Source organism: Nematolebias whitei, chromosome 10 (assembly GCF_014905685.2).
Source record: "Nematolebias whitei isolate Nwh7 chromosome 10, NemWhi1, whole genome shotgun sequence".
NCBI lineage: Eukaryota > Metazoa > Chordata > Actinopteri > Cyprinodontiformes > Rivulidae > Nematolebias > Nematolebias whitei.
This window is the reverse complement of record NC_056507.1, coordinates 12,554,866-12,568,891: the sequence shown is the minus strand read 5'-3', so window position 1 is coordinate 12,568,891 and position 14,026 is coordinate 12,554,866. Positions and strand designations below refer to the sequence as shown.

Below are 14,026 nucleotides of genomic sequence, written 5' to 3'. Positions count from 1 at the left end.
CATTTTACGTTCACTGTATCTTACACTGCATTTTACGTTCACTGTATATTACACTGCATTTTACATACACTGTATCTTACACTGCATCTTACACTGTATCTTACACTGCACCTTACACTGCATTTTACATTCACTGCATTTTACACTGCATCTTACACTGCATTTTACATTCACTGAATCTTACACTGCATTTTACACTGCATCTAACACTGCATCTTACACTGCATTTTACACTGCATCTTTCACTGTTTCTTACACTGCATCTTACACTACATTTTGCACTGTATCTTACACAGCATCTTACAATGCATCTTACATTGTATCTTACATTGCATCTTATACTGTATCTTACAGTGCATCTTACACTGTATCTTACACTGCATCTTACACTACATTTTACACTGTATCTTACACTGCATTTTACATTCACTGTATATTACACTGTATCTTACCCTGCATTTTACACTGCATTGTTCACTGCATTTTACACTGTATCTTACACTGCATCTTACACTGCATTTTACACTGTATCTTACAGTGCATCTTTCACTGCATTTTACACTGTATCTTACAGTGCATCTTTCACTGTATCTTACACTGTTTCTTACACTGCATCTTACACTGCATTTTACGTTCACTGTATCTTACACTGCATTTTATGTTCACTGTATCTTACACTGCATTTTACATACACTGCATCTTACACTGTATCTTACACTGCACCTTACACTGCATCTTACACTGCATCTCACACTGCATTTTACAGTGCATCTTACACTGCATTTTACATTCACTGCATTTTACACTGCATCTTACACTGCATTTTACACTACATCTTTCACTGTATCTTACACTGCATTTTTCACTGTATCTTACAGTGCATCTTACACTGTATCTTACACTGCATTTTACACTGTATCTTACACTGCATTTTACATTCACTGTATATTACACTGTATCTTACACTGTATCTTACACTGCATCTTACACTGTATCTTACACTGTATCTTACACTGCATCTTGCACTGCATCTCACACTGCATCTTACACTGCATCTTGCACTGTATGTTACACTGCATCTTACACTGCATCTCACACTAATCTTACATGCAATGTAATGTAAGATGCAGTGTAGGATGAAGTGTAAGATGCAGTGTAAGATACAGTGTAAGATGCAATGTAAGATGTAAAATGCAGTGTAGGATACAGTGAATGTAAAATGCAGTGTAAGATAGTGTAAAATGGAGTGCAAGATACAGTGTAAGATGCAGTGCAAGGTACAGTGTAAGATACAGTGTTTGAGTCTATGCTACAAATAAACAGAAAAAAAGTGCTTTGTTTGCATTGAGTGCATACCTGCATTTCAGAATTGCATATTTATATATCCGTAAAACTACTGGAGTGAACGCTTTCAAACTTCCCCATTTGATAGGGTGCAGGATAAGCTTTTTATGTCTTGTTTCTCACTTTGCAGTGAATATTTTTATTTTATTTGTTTTATTGTTTTCTCATGGGGACAGCTTTCACATCAGATGGAATACAGACAAAAAGCTTTCAGCTTTATGTAATAAATAAATAAGCTTTTGACATGGTGGACAATGGGTGGATTACCTGGAGACAACGTCAGGTTTTCTCCTTTAGAGTTGACGGCCTGAATAAAAAGGTACCGGACTGGTAAAACTGCATCCGCTCTCAGACCTGGACCCCAGACGAGACACCTCTGCGGACTGATTCCTTCACAGGCAGACACCGGCAAATCTGCGCTGAAAAATGCGACTAAAACCAAAAATCTGTGCATTAAACCGCTCCTAACAGCGCCAGCCGAGTCTCTGCTTCGTTTACGCGTCATATTATTTAATAAAATAGCGCGAGCTAAACGCATAAAGTTGCAGAATAATCCGTAAAGTTTCGATGCGGAGTCTTCAGTCCGACATGTTGGCTGGAAACCACGCCCACTGCATTGTGATGCCTTCATGAGCATCGGAAATATTAAAAGCAGACTAAAACGAGGAAAGTGTGGTTAAAACTATAATTTTAATCTTTTTTTACCTAAGCAAATTTAACAAGTAATAATAAGATTGAAAGTTTATGGGGATAAAAAAACTATATGTTTGATTTTTTTTAAATCAAGTGTCAGTAAAAAAGCAACTACTGAACATTTCTGAACAAAAAGTACAGAAAAATAAATGATCTTTATCTATTGTCAAAAAATATTAAAGTAAAACAAAAACTGCAAGCACTTAATTTAAATTGGGCTAAATGAGCTGCATGTTAGCATTAGGTTATAAATAATAATAATTACAGGTTTTTATTGCTGTCTTGGATGAGATGTGGGTATATATTTTTTTATTTTAACTAATGATTTTTTAAATGTTTTTTCATTTATCATTTCTTAGTTTTTTTCATTTGTAATTTTCTACTATTATTATAATACAGTCATTTCATATTAAGTCAAACTGACCATCATCATCATGCTTATAATCTTTTAAAATGTAGAAAGCTATCAAAGTGTCTTAATTTTTCCTTTCACATATTAACTAGTCCGCTCTAGTGTTAGCTGTTTGTTTGCCACATTGTATCAACAAAAGAAACATTATGATGTAACGTTGGGAGAAATATAGGCTGCAGATATTCTGTGAAAATGTAAAAGCACTAAATGAAGGAATGAGGAACAAGCTGAAGGCTGAAAATGTTTTGTAGAAACTGGATAAGAATAACTGAGGTGTTTAAAGATCCAAACCTGGTTACTCACAACAATATTTGCCCGAGACACCGTCCTTTACATTACAAAGATAAATTATTTGCTTCTCAGTCTGCATACATTTAGCTGATTTGAGCTAAATAATTTGAAAGTAAATTAATCAAGCTGCTTGTTATCAAATCAGTTAACACAGAGCTTTTTGCATTACATTCAACACTTGGTTGTAAAAGTTTATTTCAGCAAAAGTAAAATAAAATCTGAGGTTACTTTGTAGTTTTAACAGCAGTGACACATGAACAGTCCAGTGAAAACTGATGAATGAAGGAACTAAAACATCTAGTATGTGAAGATATTGTCTTTTTGATGACCCAGTTTCTCCAGATTGGGCAGACAGGCGTTTCGGATCATCGGTGCAGGACCACAGAGGACAACGAGGACGTCGGAGGACGGTGCACGGAGGTGGTCCTTGATCATGTCAAAGGTCACATATCCAGAACTGTAGCTCCAGCCTGGAAGGCCAGAAACATAAAACTCATTCAACAAACCAAGATAATTGTTTTTATTGAACATTTTGGTTTTCTTCTTCTTGTTTTTATTTCCTTTGTATGTATTTGTGCGTTTTTAGACATCCATACATCAAAATGTTGTTCTCGTTCACGAGATGAGAGCTTGGACTTGTGGTTTTTGTAACTTTAATACTTTTTTAAATATTTCACCTTATTTACCATTAATTTCCCCAAATAACTCCATCAAGAATGTTTCAGTTTCTTCATAAATCTTCTCTTTGAAATCTGCTTCAGCATGTTGCCTCTGTTTTTCTCTTTGTGTGCTACTTTTAACTTTTAGCTACCATTCTGCTACTTTAGGCCTTTTGGCTACAACTTCCTCTTCACATTATTTTAATGAGTTTTTTACCAAAGAATTCAAAGAGGCTGTTTGTCACTTGAAGATTAGTTTTTTTCCCACCACAAATATTATTTTTTACTTCTGAGGCAACAAACCAGTGACAGCACAAAGGAAGAACCTTTTTAAAGTCAGAAAAGTTAAAGTACCGTTTATTGTGATGATGTTGAAAACAATACAGCATACTTGCTAAAATGCTACTCTGTTCAGATGCTTTAAATAAAACTGAATGAATTTAAAAAGCCATAAAAACAAATAGCCTAACTAACTTAGGACGTCAGACACCCAGTTAGCTTCTCATTTAGAAAACAGCATGAAATTATTTAGTTAGTTAGTTTTTACTTAGAAGCAAAACTCTTGAGTTTTAGTTTTCTGGAAATTATAGACTGTAGCATAAAGGCTAATCTCTGGTTGGAAACAGGAAGAAGACTCAACTTCCTGTGGGAGTTTGTTGCCATAACAACGGACTGGTCCATTTCTTGACCGAACCAAAGCCGAAGATTAAAACACTTCTTCTTGACAGTGTCACAAAAACAAAAATTCATGGTATTAAGCTCACAAACAGCAGCATACCTGGACCGCGGGCAAACTTTTTTTTTTTTTTTCTTCCATTTTTTTAAAGATCGGGCTCGAAAGACCAAATATTTTTGTTAAAACAAATATAAATTCATCATCTACTTACTTAAAATAAGCCACACAGAGGATACGAGAATATTTTATCTGATTTACTACTTGCAAGGGGTGGACTTCACACACTTACACAGATGCTACATTGAAGCTTTGATGGCGAGGTCTGCCACAGATAGTATAAAGAAGTGCTTTTTATAATGCTTCTATCAGACAGACACAGATGACCTCAGTCTGCCAACTTACAAACTCAGAGAAGGCCTTGGAGTTTATCAGGTGTGCAGGCTCCTCTCAGAGAGGAAAACAACTCTATTGACCTCAGACACATGGTTCAACATTAATTTAACATTAGTTAGTGTATAACAGCCATGACCTTTATCTAAATTCCCCTGACAAGAAATATAAAACAGCAAAACTTGTCTCAGTCTGCAGATGTTTTCAACATAAATGGAGTACTGAACTAAATCTTTAAAATCAGACCACAAAACCAGAAGTGGATCCAAAGACACTAAATTCTTTAGACGTTCTCGGTGATAAGAGCAAGTAAACTGACAAAAGTGCTGCATCTTTTCAAAATTAAAGACCCATTTCCTCTAGAATAAAAACTTGTTTTTGGACCTTCACTCTGCTCTGAATATAAAAATGTTAGTTCACAACTTTATTTTTAACGCTTTATCTCACCCTGTGGAGGTTTGTCCAGCGTGTACCAGAGCTTAACCTTCTCAGGATGGTTCTTCTGCACCTCCTCCAGCTCCTCTCTCAGTAAAATATCTTTCTCAGTCTGTGATGGGGAAAACAGAACATGCATTCTTCCACAGACGTGCAGATGCTTTTAAAAACCGGCACAGTGAGCATGTAGCTGACCTGGTTGGCAAAGATGAGCGAGCACTTGGTGCTGTCTGCAGGATCTGAGGTGATGCTTCGGACCAGCTGTAGCATCGGGGTGATACCTGAGGCAAGCGGAGACACCAGGTTACTCTTAGATGGACAGGATTTTAACTAAGTTACAGCTTTTAATTCATACAAACTGTCCCTGTGACTAAAACACTGGATCCCACATTATAAAGCTGTGATGAGTTTATCAGAAATGTGAATAAACCTGTTCCTCCTGCAATCATCCCAACGTGCTTAAACTTCTGAACCTTTGGCTCCGTCTTCTTGTTGGCTCGAATAGAAAACGCACCTGGCCAGGTATGAGACAAACACTCAGTTGGTTTATACTGCAGCACAGCGCCATCTGCTGGTGGGATAATGTAAGTTCAAAAACCTCCAACCATTTCCCTTGTAGATGAGGAGTCCATTGGGTCCTCTGAAGTCCATGGTGTCTCCAATGGTCATGTTGTCCAGGTACTGAGACATCTGTCCTCCTTCTGGGTACGATGGGTGGCAGCCTTTGTAGTAGATCTGAAGAGGTTAAAGTTTAGTTTCATTTGTATGAACTTTTTATAAAAGTCTGCACAAGTTCTGAGGATTCATCTTTCAGATCTTAATAGAAGAAACTTCTCTAGTTCATATCTGATCTTAATCATTTTAAATAGAACCTCAAATGATCAAGACAGCAAGTTAAACCTGTCAATAATAAAGTTCAAATGAATTACACCAAATACAGAAGCAGTGTGTGAAAATGTTCAACAGTTCTTGACACGCTGATCGACTGTTTCTGATGTGAAGAGCATTGAAATTTAAAGATTAAACAACCTGAAATTCTTGTTAGTTTTGTGAAAAGCTAAAAAGAAAATAAATTACAGATGTTTTTGTACTGAGATCCAATGATGAAGCTCATAAGAACACATTTGATTCTAAATGTTAATTTGTACAAACTGCACTAAAGCAGACGTGTCAAAAGAATCTGTTTGTTGGCATTAAAACTATTTAACCATTAAAAAACACTTTACAAAGAAAAAAGTGATGTTATGAGCTCACTAGGGGATTGATATTGTTCGCTGTTGATTTGTAGATGAATGTTAATAAAAGCATGGCCGTACATATTTAAAAGAAGAAGGATTTGTAGGATATTTCTCCCCTTTTTAACTCACAAATTGTTGTTGAGCTTTGTTAGATTTTGTTTTTGCAGATCAAAACTAATCTGACAAATTAGATTAAATAAATACACAAATAACTGATATATGAAAATGATGGGGATTAAGGGTATAAATAGTCCAATGTTGCTAATTAAAAGCACAGATTAACTGATTATCACCAAGTCTGAGCATCTCTAATCAGAAATCTGCTGGTTGCAACATTTACCACTAATCCACCGATAAAAGATCTTTTACTGCATTGTTCATCATTTAGAACATTGAGATTGAAGAACCAGATTTAAGAATAAAATGTGCTCGTGCTGCTCCTAATTTATGGAATAATTTACACCTCTTCTCATGAGCATTCAGCGCAGGGAGAGCTGAATTAATTGGATCTTATTAATAAAGTTTCATGGATTAACCTCATTAGCTAATGTTAGTTTAATGTTGCATCGTTTTTTTTTTTACATCTACAGGTTCTGCAAAGCATTTCCCAATGTTTCCCATTCAGTCATTCACACCACACCCTTATTTAGTGCTTTTATACTCTATTTTTTATGACCTCACACCCTGATGAGCACATCGAGGACAGTGAGGGAGCCAGAAGTTTGCAGGAGCTGCGGATCAATCATTGGTTGTCGATAAATTATTTGATTGCTCCCAGTCTTGTTAATTGTGTACAGCACTTTTGAAATTTAGCTCCAGAGTCCTTTATAAATAAATCATAAAAACATTTAAAGAACTGAAGCAATTGCTTGTTTGCTGCAAAAATCATTGCACCAAGAACAACACTGCTCAAATTTACTGTGACAGATCAAATCTAGAATAAACCTTTGAGTTTAAATGTTTATTAAGAAAATGGCAGTGCGAGACAGGAAGCTAAACTGTTTTAAACCCTTTGTTAATCTCTTTGCTAACTTTATCTCCTAATGGTTGACTTGTACGTTGTGTTCTTAGGTTGTTTCAAAGAAATGAGCTTTTATGTTTAACTACCTTAACCACAAGGTCAACAAATCCCTGGTCTTCATCGCTGGAGACTGGAGTGTAGGGTTTGACCACCAGAGAGCCGTTCACCTTGGCTGTGAGGTAAACGTGCTGACCTGGAGCACAGGACAGAGGGATGAAGACAGCAGGAGGAGATCATGAGGAAACAAGGCTTCTAACGAGATTTCTCAATTCCTGTTTTCACCAGAAATCTGTCTCATGTCTTATTCATGCAGGTAACGAATCAGTCATTGTTTGGTGTTTTTCTGCTCAGGATGTGAAACAGTTTCAAATAAGACCTTTGGTCATTCTAAGAAGGGCTGGAGAAAACTGAAAGGAGCAAACAAGTGTCTAAATGTTTTACTTCAACAAGAAACTCTGAGCCTTTTTTTATCAGAAGTGAGCCGTTTTATTACCAACTGGCAGTCCAAGGATATGAGACGCAGATGGAAGGCCAAACCGAAACTTCTTTGTGTCACGACTGATTTCCTGCACAAGGACACAGTTTGAGAAAATAAAAAAAAGACGAAAAAAAAAAAAACCTTCCCTGCTGGTCTAAATAAGTTTTAGTTTCAGTCCGAGGCGTCTCTATGTTCAGATTTGAAGCGTTTGTCCTGTGATGTGTTGAAGTTTTACTTCAATTCCAACGCTCGCAGACAGCACATTTATGAGCTGCAGAGCTGTTACAGAGGTTCAAACTTCTGGCTTAAATCATACCAGTGTACGGCAAGCTGTTTGTGCATTTATTCCATATCCTTCACAACTCAACTCATTTTCACCCACTAGTTTAGACTGCACAGGTTGCCCTTTTTTTGCATTAGTTCCACAAACACTTACAGTAGTTTTTGGACTATAAGACACTTAAAATCCTTTAATTTTCTCAAAAATCGACATTGAGCCTTAAAATCAGGTGCGTTTTATGTATTAATTCTGGTTGTACTTTACTGACCTCAAACTAATTTTATCTAGTTATTGTGAATGAGTTGAATAAAGTTTGACTTATCCGACTATTAATGCGCCTTATAATCCAAAAAAATACAGTACTATTATCACTTTTTGTATAAACTAGTGGCACTTTTGCACAGCTAGTTGGAGAATACATAGTTCCTATTGGATCGCACCAGAAACTACCTGAAAACTGCCTCCTGTGGCCTGCGCTACATGTGCGCAGCGTTAACGAGAGCATTTTTAAAGTGCTTTTTTCAATTTATTTTCATCAACTGTGGCTTCTTCAAATGCTAAAGGAACTTACAGAGACACTGGAGTGTCATTGAAAAAGCAAGAAGGAAATACATTTTGCCATTATTGGTATTGAGCCATATGAGACGGGCTAAGACCAAATGCGTTGAGTCGGGTTCGCTCACTTACTTTGATTTTCTGGATTATTTAATTCACAAGAAAAGTGCATCACTTTGTGAGATTCCATGCAGTAACCGAATAATCAGCAGTTGGGTGAATGACGTAATGACTGAAAACTAACAAAGTTCTGATCACAAGCAGGGTAAGTAAACTTTGTTAGCTTCATATAAATCCCACGTTGGAAACCACATCAGTAAAGTTCAGATTTAATACATTTGAAAATGTCTTTGCTCGATGCTGAGTTGTAAAGTCAGTTCATTTTTTTATCACACCAGTGGATCAATGTGGTCTACAGCTATACGGTAAAAGTTAACTAGTGAGCATCAAACCCCCTTACCTGTTAGCTAAACACTAATATGACTACTAGTCACCTCCTAGTCCGACCTAAAAATGGAACTAATCGACATTTTACTAGTTTACATTTTTAACTGCACTAGTTGACAAGAAGGACAAACAAAGTGTCAATTATCGCAGAGTTTAGTAGTCAAGTTAATTTTTTGGGTACCACTTTACAAGAAGGCTCCCCTTATATATGGCTAATAAACAATTTATAGATATGTTATTAATTCCTCTATAAACACTTTATAATAATTAATAACTGCATTGAGGGTGACAGAAGACAAAACTGATCAATTTGTTGCCAAATACTGAATCAAATCTGTTCACATTTCATCTAGAGTTGTTATATTTAACATTTCAGACTAAGTTACGCCTTGTAAGCACAATAAGCATTTGTAAACCTAATTTCTTTAGAATATAATGTTGTACTTTATCACTGCATTATCTACATCTAATATTATATCCTAAAACATTAGGTTAACAAATGCTTATTGTGCTTACAAGGCGTAACTTAGTCTGAAATGTTTAATATAACAACTCTAGATGAAATATGTAGGTGAACAGATTTGGCTCACTATTTGGCAACAAACTAATCAGTTTGCTTCTTTCTCACCCTTAATTAATGCATAATAGGCAGCTATTAACGATTTGTAATGTGTTTATAGAGGAATTAATAATGCATCTATAAACTATTTATTAGCCATATATAAGGGACGCCTTATTGTAAAGTGGTACCATTATTTTACATTTTAAAGTTTTAATTGACCAGAAAATTTGGGTGAACTAATAAACAGACTGACTTTTTTTTTTTTACCTACGCTATTTAACTGGAAGGACAAATACAACTAGAGGACTAGTGAACATTACAGAGTTTATTTGAAGAATAATATATTTTTTAGATGGCACTAGTCACATATTTAACAGTCTTTAAGCCACAAGTAAACATGATCTGTTGACTAGTTAACGTGAATGTTTTTGATGCTTTAGTTAACTTGTGCAACCCAGTTGTCAATTTGCTTCACCCAGTAATCCACTACTGTGATAAAAGGACAACTAGTTGGGACTTTTGGGGTACTAGTGAAGCGAATTGGCTGACTAGTATGATTTTAGCTCTAATAGTTGGGCAAAAGTGTTACCAGTATAGATTTGTTGAACTTGTGCAACCAAAAGTGCAACTAGTACAGTTCGAAACTGACATTTGAGCTCAAGCATATTGATTAAATACACAAACAGCTTGCCATAAGATTGATAGCTCACTTTAGAGCCACAAATGGAGACTTTAACTAATACAGTAATCTACAAGTCTTGCAGACATTTATGTGCAAATTCAATCTATATTTCCTTCAATAAATTGTTTACAATAGCACTAAAGAAATGGATGTAGTTGCTTAAAAACAACAATTGCAGTAACTAGAAACATTTTTCCATCTGCGGTGCATTTAGATGATGAAGTACAAAGAAAAGGTGCAACATTTGTGCTGATTTGTGAGTTTTAAAAACGCCTGAGCAGTCCTTTCAGTCTGAAACCTGCAGCTCACCTGTTTGCTGATAAGAGGTAGTGAATATTTTATCATGGGGTCCTGGAGCGTTACGGGCCCTTTCTTCTTTTCTTTAAGGGAATTCCTCAGGAGGGAGAACAGCACCGTCACTACAAGCACAAACACGGCCAGAACCACCGGAACCACCTGCAGGACAAAGCTCAGTTTATAACCAGGACTCTGTGTGGAAAAGCAACAGCTCTCAAACCTTTTAACGTGACTTTTCAGAGAGTTTTACAAACTTCCAGGTTGATAACCCACTAAGCAGATAAAACGTTAAGTTCTAGTTTCTTACAAAATGAATTAAATAAAAATAATAATAAAAAAAAACATCAGATCTCACCAAGGTTTGATCCATAGCTTAACCAAGTGTGGCAGAGTGTCTTCCTCCTCTCAGAACTGGAGACCAGAGTCCACACACACACACAAACACACACACACACACACACCCCACACACACACACACACACACACACACACTTCCTGTTGGGTGAAAGGGGACAGGACGGGTCCGATGACCCAGAGGTGGTGCTGCAGCAGGAAGAGCCCTGAGATCACACCACTGCTGGAGGGAGGGGAGAGACACTCCTGTGGCCCCCAGAGAGAGAAATAATCTGTACTTAATCCTTTAAAGCTAACAAACATTTATATGGAAAGAAATTTCAATTTACAGAATTTTTTTTAACAAGTCAAATAAATCTTTGGCAAAATGTCAACCGCCCCAAAGAGCAGATCTGTATCAACGTGTTACTTTTTGTAATCTCTTGGGAGGATTTAGGTAAAAATACGTGATTAGAAATTTCTAATATCAATGATTTATTGTTGATTTTAAAGTGGTTTCTTCAAAGTTAACACAGCACTACCAGTCATTTATAAAAATAGTTGTAAAAACACCTTTCGAACCTTGAAGCAGGCTCGCTGTTTGAAAGATCAAGCGCTACAATTATTTCTTCATATTTTACATTTGAAAGATCAGCACGTTTCATCAGTAAGTGTTTGAGCACTGCAGCATTCGTGGCTAAAGTTTGTTTTTCCAGTAATTCAGTTAATAATTGAGCTGGCAATCAGTCGCATTTTCCTGAAAGAATAAAAATACAAGACTTAAACAGTAAATTGTTTTATAACTGTTAGAATTTTATTGCTTTATAAAGTGTCTACAAACACATAAATAATGTATGTATAACTCTAAATTGTCTGTAGGTGTGAGTGAGAGAGTGAATGGTTGTTTCTTGTTTGTATGTGTCCCAGTGATGGACTGGAGACCTGTCCAGGGTGTCCCCTGCCTCTCGCACAGTGACTACTAGATATGGGCACCAGTGACCTCAGTGACCTGAAAAGGAAGAAGCGGGTAAAAGATGATGGATGGATGGATTCAGCCCACAGAACCACACAGCTCATGTGAATTAGTGTAAATTAACTGTTCACCATCAGCAGCTCTGTGGTCACAAGAACCCATGAACCTTTAGCCACGTGATCTGTGAGCAGAAACGTGGTTGCTTCCAAGAGATGAATGGACTAAACTTTCACATTCTGCCTTCTGAAGTAATTAAATTCCTTCTTTCCGCAGGTTGCTTGTGCAGTTCCTGAGGTTTCATCATCTGATCTGCTAACATGAAGTTATGATTTACTGAGACCTGTTGGTCCAAACTGCTTTGATGGATCTGATCTCTGCTGCTGGACTGCTGCACAGCTGGATCTGCGACACAGAAACTCAAATAATTACTATAACTCAATGTATTTAAGACATTTATTGCAGAATATATTGTGCGTATTGCCTACAACAGTGTAGTTATATCAGACTGTGTCACTGTTTATTTGAACCAGCCTCACTTTTAGTTTCTGCCAGCAGAGGAAGCTCTAACGCACCAAACTAACTGCCTTGTGCTTCATGTGTGATTTAAGCATTAAATGGTTTGTCTAAGTCAATCTTTTTCACCTCTGTATAGATAACAGGCTGGTGACTTGACAAAATTAACAAACATGAAGCCTTGTAGAAAGAAAAAAAGCAATCAAGGAGCAGAAATCCTCCTTTTTTTTTCTAACATTGCCCTCCAGTCAGTTCCCAGGACGAGAGCAACAATATCCCTCATTTACTCTGTGTAGCTGAGGGGTTTTATTTTTTCATCCTCTCACTGGTGTGATTGGCAACACTTCACCCTCCTCAGACTGAAGCAACAACTCTCTGTGTCCTCACTGCCGTTTGACATCCTTAATGCACCGATGAGAAGATGCTGAGCTGAATCCTTACAGCTCCTCATGCCTCCATCCTCTAATGAGTTGGTGCAATAAACAGCTACACTTTGATTCAACCTGATCCTGTTAAAATGGTTATTTTTGCCTTTAAAACAATCTGATTTTGGTTAAAAATCAACTAAAACTATATGGGCGTGCACTCTGGTGGTTAGAGTACAACTGTAGCGTGTGAGTATTGTCACTCCACATACGGTAGTGCAGATTCTGTTTGTAATCCCGTCCCCTAAAGAATCTCTGTGAGTCAGAAAAATTTGTTTGAAAAGGTTGTACCTGCATTGAACACAGTGAAAAGTTAAATGGTGATTTATTTATGTCGTTAACATGAAGATGTAGGATTTCTGGCACCAAAATGTGATGTTTTATGCCATGTTTATATGTCTGCTTTCACTGGCATGTCCTGGACCTTATACCACCTGTCACCTACAAATATTGAATCATGGCAAATCTTGGGCGGAGCTTCTATTTTCACAGACTGGAGGGTGGGGTGAGTGGGGGCAGAGATGTGGCAGAGGTAAAAACAACATGAAGGTCTCGAGACACTGGGTGTGGTGAGAGTTAACCCTGCAGACGTGCAGAATGAACCGACAAAATAAAAACAACAGAGCTGGGAGACTGAAGAACATGAGTTCAAGAAAAACAGTCGCATGATGAAGGACACGGAGAAAATAACATCGATGGTACGAAAGGGATTGTTTTGAGTTTATACGAAAACAGATTTTTTTAGATTTATGACAAATTTGAAGTGGAATCAAAATTAAAACTCCCACTTGAAATCAGTTAAAACCCAGTTTAGTTTTAATTAAATGTCAAATATTTTGTTGTCAAACCTAGATGTTTTTACTGTTTAGCGTTAGCCTTGTGGTTCCCTGTTGACTGTTTTGTCACCTCAGTGGTAAATGTCTCAGATCTGTTAGAAATACTGCTGACTCAGCCTTGATTAGTCCACTTCATCGCTGCAGAAAGACCATTCATTTGTTACCAGCTGAGCAGAGAGCTGCTACACTGCAGACAATTTCACGCTTTGTTCAAGGACTCCTCAGCAGCAGAAATAATCACTGCTCTCTGACACAGAAACAAGAAGTCTGCTGCAACAGATTGTCAAACTGTTGGAACGACACCATGTTACCTGTTACCATACCTGTTCTCGTAATGTCAAAGGCAACGTGTTGCATTCTAGGAATTCAGTAGAACTACTGGTTCCCTGAACGTGGCTGGACTCTTTTCAAGAATATCTTTATAAAATAAGAATATAAGAGTTGATGAAGTTGTATAGTGCCACAAGGTTGCCTGTATGAACACAT

At 37.0% G+C, this 14,026-nt stretch overlaps 2 protein-coding genes across 2 annotated transcripts in view; both read right to left on the bottom strand.

Moving 5' to 3' along the window:
* Positions 1 to 1,849, bottom strand: part of poglut3 (protein O-glucosyltransferase 3) — a 13,456-nt gene extending 11,607 nt beyond the window's left edge. Inside the window, exon 1 of the mRNA XM_037683364.1 lies at positions 1,612 to 1,849. Coding sequence (XP_037539292.1) covers positions 1,612 to 1,849 — 238 coding nt within the window. The remainder of the gene's footprint in view (positions 1 to 1,611) is intronic.
* Positions 1,850 to 2,926: 1,077 nt separating this feature from the next.
* Positions 2,927 to 10,887, bottom strand: LOC119415499 (NADH-cytochrome b5 reductase 2). Its single transcript, XM_037682644.1, has 9 exons — positions 10,816 to 10,887; positions 10,473 to 10,619; positions 7,653 to 7,725; positions 7,246 to 7,352; positions 5,506 to 5,635; positions 5,331 to 5,414; positions 5,096 to 5,181; positions 4,913 to 5,012; positions 2,927 to 3,210 (listed from the first exon to the last, which is right to left on the bottom strand). The coding sequence occupies exons 1-9, from the start codon at positions 10,828 to 10,830 to the stop codon at positions 3,038 to 3,040; spliced, it is 915 nt and encodes a 304-aa protein (XP_037538572.1). The 5' UTR covers positions 10,831 to 10,887; the 3' UTR covers positions 2,927 to 3,037.
* Between the last annotated feature and the right edge of the window lie 3,139 nt (positions 10,888 to 14,026).

Coding starts and splice junctions, on each gene's coding strand:
- LOC119415499 (XM_037682644.1), bottom strand. Junction 5,415..5,505: donor CCTCATCTACAAGGGAAATG/GTTGGAGGTTTT, acceptor ATACCTGGCCAG/GTGCGTTTTCTATTCGAGCC. Junction 3,211..4,912: donor GCTGGACAAACCTCCACAGG/GTGAGATAAAGC, acceptor CTGGCCTTCCAG/GCTGGAGCTACAGTTCTGGA.